The following is a 7,500-nucleotide window of genomic DNA, read 5'->3' as shown; positions in this document are numbered from 1 at the left end:
AGAGACAACACCACTGTCCACCTGTGCAGAATCTTATTTTCTCATTGTTCTTACACACACACTCTTATCTTACACACACTTTCATATCTCTCTCCTCAGGGATCTTTATGTCTTCCTGAAACCGCATTGCTTATATTTCTAATATAATGTGTGTGTGTGTGTGTGTGTGTGTGTGTGTGTGTGTGTGTGTGTGTGTGTGTGTGTGTGTGTGTGTGTGTGTGTGTGTGTGTGTGTGTGTGTGTGTGTGTTTCAGGTGCCATGTTGAATATGGTGCAGGATTCAGCACTGCTGGAGTCTATTGGAACACAGACCGAACAGGTGGGAGCAGCACAGAGCCTGGTCACATGACCTCCACTGGTCACATGACCTCCTCTAATCACTGTGTCACAGTGTGGTTGTGTGTTTGTGTGTGGTTGTGTGTGTGATTCATATGTTGTTGTTGTGTGGTTGTGTGTGGTTGTGTGTGTGATTCATATGTTGTTGTGTGTGCTTTGTGTGTGTGTGTGTGGTTGTGTGTGTGATTCATATGTTGTTGTGTGTATGTGTGTGGTTGTGTGTGTGATTCATATGTTGTTGTTGTGTGGTTGTGTGTGTGATTCATATGTTGTTGTGTGTATGTGTGTGGGATGTGGCTCCTGGTCTTCCTCAGGGTTCGGTAGGAACGGCGCCCTCTGTAGGCCACAGCCGCCACAGCAGCAGCCTGAGTGCCACCAGTAGAGGCAGTGTGGAGCTGGCCAGCTTTGATTCCGACCGGACTGTTCACTCCCTGCTGCGTGACTATGGTAAGAGCGACCGCTTCAGTGAGGAAGCTGGGTATTGTAGTTTAATGAACATGGTGGGTATTGTAGTTTATGTATTAATATAACGTGACATCATTGAGCAGGTTGGATTTGCTTAGCTACTGCTATCATCCCACCCAATGCTAACTCTTACATCTAATCCCATCCTTACCCCTCACATTCTACCCAATGCTAATGCTAACGCTAGCACATAATACCATCCTCATACCTCGCATCCTACCTAATGCAAACACAATCACAAATGTACCCCTGATTTATAATCTGGTGCTAATGCTAACAGCAATCCCAACCTTCTACTCATCCAACTCAATCGCTAATGCTAACACTGCAACCTAATCTCATTCTCACATCCTACCAAATGCTAATGCTAATACTGCAACCTAAATCTCATCCTCACATCCTACCCAATGCTAATGCTAATGCTAACATTGCAACCTAATCTCACCCCTCACATCCTACCCAATGCTAATGCTGACACGCTAACCTCTAATCTCATCCTTGCCCTGACCATTCTGTTCCCCCTCAGCTCAGCGGATTAAAGTGGTTTACAGGTGTAAGAAGCGCTGGGTGAAGAGTATCTGTACGTTAGTCCAGTTTCACGCCTGTGTGTGTGTGTGTGTGTGTGTGTGTGTGTGTGTGTGTGTGTATTTGCTGTGCTGCTGCCCTACTGAATGATGTTGTTATGTGCAATCCTGTGTTTAATCCGGTCTCTAACCTATTCTATTGCTGTAGAATCCTCTGCTGTCTGTTGAATGCTTTCCCTTGAGTGTAGGTGTGTGTGTCTGTGTGTCTGTCTGTGTGTGTGTCTGTGTGTGTGTGTGTCTGTGTGTGTGTCTGTCTGTGTGTGGGTGGGTGGTGGTTTGTGCTGCGTCTCTCCTCATAATCCTTACAGTCAGACTCTTCTTGCCATGAAAACAGCATGAAAGTATATAGGCACTGAGACTGCCCATATCTTCAATGAACCAGGAGTGTGTCTGTACTGATGCTGTTTTTTATATCTGAGTGTTTTTGTGTGGCTTTTCATATTTTGTAGTGAGTGTGTGTGTGTGTGTGTGTGTGTGTGTGTGTGTGTGTGTGTGTGTGTGTGTGTGTGTGTGTGTGTGTGTTTCTGGTGTGTTTTATATAGTTCTGCTGGTTGTGTGTGTGTGTGTGTGTGTGTGTGTGTGTGTGTGTGTGTGTGTGTGTGTGTGTGTGTGTGTGTGTGTGTGTGTGTGTGTGTGTGTTTCTGGTGTGTTTTATATAGTTCTGCTGGTAATCTGTGTGTGTGTGTGTGTGTGTGTGTGTGTGTGTGTGTGTGTGTAGACTCTGCTATGGGGTTGCTGGTGCGGAGTGTCCATCTGGTTACCCAAAAGCTCACCTCCAGCTGGAGGAATGACATGAGCATCTCTCTGGCAGCTCTGGAGCTGCTGTCTGGACTAGCCAAGGTACACACACACACACACACACTCTGCGATAGATGGAAACAGACACCTTCATCCATACACAAACATATATACACCTACACACAGCTATACCCCCCCCCCCCCCACACACACACACACTGATTATCAGAGTTTATCATCACACTAGGGTTTGAACAGGCTGGTGATGGTTGCCTCCCTGGGTGCTCTGGCCCCTTTTAACTTCATACCAGCTACACACACACACACACACACACACATATGCACACACACGCACACACACATATGCACACACACGCACGCACACACACCTCTTAACAACTTGTCTCTGATCCATAACCTGCTCAAGACGTAAATACTGTGAATATGTGTGACAAATCTGAGCGTGTGTGTGTGTGTGTATCTGTCTGTAGATTTATAGTGAAACATGGAAAGAGCAGTTCACCCACTTAAAGCATCCCCAGAAAGCAATTCCTTAAGACTGTATGCAAAAGAAGCACAGTTGAGTGTGTGCGTAGGTGCGCATTTGTGTACTGTGTGGGTGTGTGTGTGTTAATGTTTGTATACGTGTGTGTGTGTTAATGTTTGTATACGTGTGTGTGTGTGTTAATGTTTGTATACGTGTGTGTGTGTTAATGTGTGTATGGGTGTGTGTGTGTTAATGTGTGTTTAGGTGAAGGTGTGTGTGGAGGCGGCGGAGAAGAGGCGTGCGGTTAAGAGTGCGTGTGATTTCATCGAGTCTCAGTGTAGTCGTCCCGCTCCTCAGCATTCCAGAGATCTACACTCTATGATCGTCGCCGCCTTCCAGTGCCTGTGTGTGTGGCTCACCGAACACCCCGACCTGCTGGAAAACAAGGTGTGTGTGTGTGTGTGTGTGTGTGTGTGTGTGTGTGTGTGTGTGTGTGTGTGTGTGTGTGTGTGTGTGTGTGTGTGTGTGTGTGTGTGTGTGTGTGTGTGTGTGGCTCACCGAACACCCTAACCTGCTGGACAACAAGGTGTGTGTGTGTGTGTGTGTGTGTGTGTGTGTGGGGCTCACTGAACACCCCGACCTGCTGGAAAACAAGGTGTGTGTGTGGCTCAACGAACACCCTAACCTGCTGGACAACAAGGTGTGTGTGTGGCTCACCGAACACCCTAACCTGCTGGAAAACAAGGTGTGTGTGTGTGGCTCACCGAACACCCTAACCTGCTGGACAATAATGTGTGTGTGTGTGTGTGTGTGTGTGTGTGTGTCGGGCTCAACGAACAGCCGGATCTTCTGGAAAACAACATGGGTCTCTGTGTGTGTGTGTGGCACCATACAATAACTAATCATGTGTGTGGTTCTCTGTGCTGGATAAAAAGTTGTTTTGACCGTTTTGTGTGCGTGTGTACGTGCGTACGTGCGTGTTTGTGTGTGTGTGTGTGTGTGTGTGTGTGTGTGTGTGTGTGTGTGTGTGTGTGTGTGTGTGTGTGTGTGTGTGTGTGTGTGTAGGACTGTCTGAGTGAGGTGCTGGCCATCGTGGAGCTCGGCATCTCCGGCAGCAAGTCCAAGCAGGAGCAGGAAATCCGTCTGAAGGGGGAGAAGCTGTTGAACCCCGCCTCCCTCAGGGTGAAGGACGCCGCGGAGGCCACGTTGTCATGGTGAGGAGGGCATGGTGTTACAACGTTGTCATGGTGATGAGGGCAGGGTGTTACAACGTTGTCATGGTGAGGAGGGCAGGGTGTTGCACTTCTCTACTGCAGGTGCATTCCGAAATTCTAATCCAATACAGTCTTTGTCAAATTCAGTGGGTTACTCTTCACAGCCCTCTAGCTGTCTGTAAGGGTACTGCACTCAAAAGAGACTCAGTGGTCCGTAGGAAACAAACATAATGTCTTGGACCGAGCCACGAACACTTCCAGCCAATCAACACCTTGCATCAAAAGCACGGAATGCAGGGGTGTAATTTGATTGGCTGTCGAGCTCAAATATCTACTATATAACTTTTCACAAGAATCACAGACTGTACTTTTAAGTCAGTCAGCTTCACTAGAGTGACTGACATGACATGCTGACATCTGTGATGATTGACATCTTCTGGGTGGCCGTGTTTGTATCCATATGTGATGATTGACATCCTCTGGGTGGCCGTGTTTGTATCCATATGTGATGATTGACATCCTCTGGGTGGCCGTGTTTGTATCAGTATGAGATGATTGACATCCTCTGGGTGGCCGTGTTTGTATCAGTATGTGATGATTGACATCCTCTGGGTGGCCGTGTTTGTATCAGTATGTGATGATTGACATCCTCTGGGTGGCCGTGTTTGTATCAGTATGTGATGATTGACATCCTCTGGGTGCCGTGTTTGTATCAGTATGTGATGATTGACATCCTCTGGGTGGCCGTGTTTGTATCAGTATGTGATGATTGACATCCTCTGGGTGGCCGTGTTTGTATCAGTATGTGATGATTGACATCCTCTGGGTGGCCGTGTTTGTATCAGTATGTGATGATTGACATCCTCTGGGTGGCTGTGTTTGTATCAGTATGTGATGATTGACATCCTCTGGGTGGCCGTGTTTGTATCAGTATGTGATGATTGACATCCTCTGGGTGGCCGTGTTTGTATCAGTATGTGATGATTGACATCCTCTGGGTGGCCGTGTTTGTATCAGTATGTGATGATTGACATCCTCTGGGTGGCCGTGTTTGTATCAGTATGTGATGATTGACATCATAGATATATATATAAGGGCTAGATGTCTCGTCCAACGGAGTCGAACGTCCGCACATGGTGGCCATCTCGCCCCAGTCAGCTCGCTCACCCATAACATTGTGTTGGTAGTGGTATGTACTTTTTAAATAACCATAACTTGCTCAATTTTCAACCGATTTACAAAGGGTTTGGTTTCTTACAAACGTTATTAACGTGGTTATAATTCGGGATGCTTTTTTAATATTTTTTTGAAAATAACATAATTATTCATAAGTATGCAGTGTCATAACTACATATCTGACGTTTATAGCAAACCAACCCGTTGAATAATCGGTTGAAAATTGAGCAAGTTATGGTTATTTAAAAAGTACATACCACTACCAACTCAATGTGATGGGTGAGCGAGCTGACTGGGGCAAGATGGCCACCATGTGCGGACGTTCGACTCTGTTGGCCGGCAACGTGGACGAGACATCTAGCCTTTATATATATATATCTATGATTGACATCCTCTGGGTGGCTGTGTTTGTATCAGTATGTGATGATTGACATCCTCTGGGTGGCTGTGTTTGTATCAGTATGTGATGATTGACATCCTCTGGGTGGCCGTGTTTGTATCCGTATGTGATGATTGACATCTTCTGGGTGGCCGTGTTTGTATCAGTGTGTGATGATGCATGTTGACACCATCCTGTGATCCATATGTTGCTCTTGCAGTATCATGCAGGTGCTGGGGGCGTTTCCCTCCCCCAGCGGCCCCGCCTCCACGTGCAGCCTACTGAATGAGGATTGGCTGATTCGTTACTCTCGGCTGGATGCGACTGGCTGCCATCCCTTCCGCTACTTTGTGCTGGATAATTCTGTCATCCTGGCCATGCTGGAGCAGCCACTCGGCAACGAGCAAAGTGAGTACGCCACTGGGCATGCTGGGTACTGTAGTTTAGTGAACATGATGGGTATTGTGGTTTAATGAACAGGGTGTGTGATAAAGTTTCAGTGAGGAAGCTGGGTATTGTAGTTTAATGAACATGGTGGGTATTGTAGTTTAGTGCGTATGCTGGCTAGTGGGCATGTCTGGAACTTGTTTTTAGTGAGGGGACTGGTGCTGTACCTTTGTGAGCAGGCTGGTTATTGTAGTTTAATGAACAGGGTGGGTATTGTAGTTTAATGAACAGGGTGGGTATTGTAGTTTAGTGAGCATGCTGGGTATTGTAGTTCTGTCTATACATAGGCTACCATTGTTGGCAGTATAAACAGCATTTTTCTGTGTGTCTTTCTGTGCACGTGTGTGTGTGTGTGTGTGTGTGTGTGTGTGTGTGTGTGTGTGTGTGTGTGTGTGTGTGTGTGTGTGTGTGTGTGTGTGTGTCAGATCCATGTCCGTCGCTCACAGTGTTGATTAGAGGAATGTCTGGTCGTCATGCCTGGACCTTGCAGCTCTTCCACCAGCCCAGAGGAGCACGAGCCAATCAGCAGGTGGGTCAACATGACACACACACACATGCACACGCTCAGGCACACAAACACACACACACATGCACATATTGTGCCATATACAGGCATGAAAATCCCTCACCTTTCGGCGAAATTCGTGACCTACGTGAATCGTGTAGATTCGATGAGAAATTTTTTTTTTGGGGAGGGGGGGGCGGGTGTAGGTATTCATATTCAGTGAACTGCGAACAGGTGCGCGTGCCAGAAGGGAGCGTGAGTGCATGGAAATATTAACGCGAAGTTGCCTTGCATCACCAGTGCAGACCACCATCAGAAGCTAAAAGCACGCCTGCTGAAGAAGAGAAAGGGGCGAGGCTGAGACGTGGCAAAACAGCGAAAGCGGGCCATGAAGGTGGTTCAGGCAAAGAAGAAAAAATGATCTGGTTCTGAGAGTATTACGAACTGTAATGTAAATTGTTATATTTGCCAATAAAATGTATTAAAATTAGGGCTGTCAAAGTTAACGCGTTAATCTATGAGATTATTGTGGCCGAGATTAATGCGATAAAATATTTTAAGGCAGTTAACGCAACTTTGTTTACTTCCGATGTGCATTGACACATGACACGAAACCGCCACGTGCCTGCAGTCAGGAATAGGAGAGACCGAGACGGTAGTTGAAGATGGAGAGAGCAGAGGGATTGTTGGGCGGAAAGTTTCTGTTTAAGAGTAAAAATGACGGAACAACCGACAAAACTAAAGTTGTATGTAGCATTTGTCAAGCTAAATTTAGCTATCACCTTAATGCAAAGCACCCGACAGAAAGCAGTCCCAGGTTAGATGGTCGACAACCCACACTCCACGACTTCACTAAAATAACTAGACCAGTCCGTGAAAAGGTTACCAACGCTTACGCAGTTTAGGTTGCCGGTGACTGTCGGCCCATCAACATAGTTGAGGACGGTGGGCTGTCTGAGGTGATTCGAATTGCTTCAGGGGACAATTCTTACGATTTACCGTCGCATACATTCCTTGTATGACGGCGAGAGAGCACGAAAAATTCAGCTCCTCGAACAAGCTGCCAGCGTCGCCCTTACTGGTGACAACTGGACGTTAGTCAGAAATGACAATGACCTGGGTGTCACAGCTCATTTTATTGACAATGTATGGAAATTGAGATCTTTTGCA

The 7,500-nt window shown here is 46.7% G+C and overlaps 1 protein-coding gene across 1 annotated transcript in view; it reads left to right on the top strand.

Annotated features, from left to right (window-relative positions):
- LOC105912073 (ral GTPase-activating protein subunit beta-like) overlaps window positions 1-7,500 on the top strand; it is a 32,709-nt gene that overhangs the window by 12,919 nt on the left and 12,290 nt on the right. Inside the window, 7 exon segments of the mRNA XM_031566870.2 lie at window positions 254-318; window positions 650-782; window positions 2,103-2,224; window positions 2,874-3,056; window positions 3,675-3,823; window positions 5,599-5,786; window positions 6,251-6,354. Of these exon segments, the coding sequence (XP_031422730.1) occupies window positions 254-318; window positions 650-782; window positions 2,103-2,224; window positions 2,874-3,056; window positions 3,675-3,823; window positions 5,599-5,786; window positions 6,251-6,354 (944 nt within the window).

Source organism: Clupea harengus, chromosome 4 (assembly GCF_900700415.2).
Source record: "Clupea harengus chromosome 4, Ch_v2.0.2, whole genome shotgun sequence".
NCBI lineage: Eukaryota > Metazoa > Chordata > Actinopteri > Clupeiformes > Clupeidae > Clupea > Clupea harengus.
The sequence above is the reverse complement of the archived record's forward strand: the minus strand, read 5'-3'. Positions and strand labels throughout refer to the sequence as shown.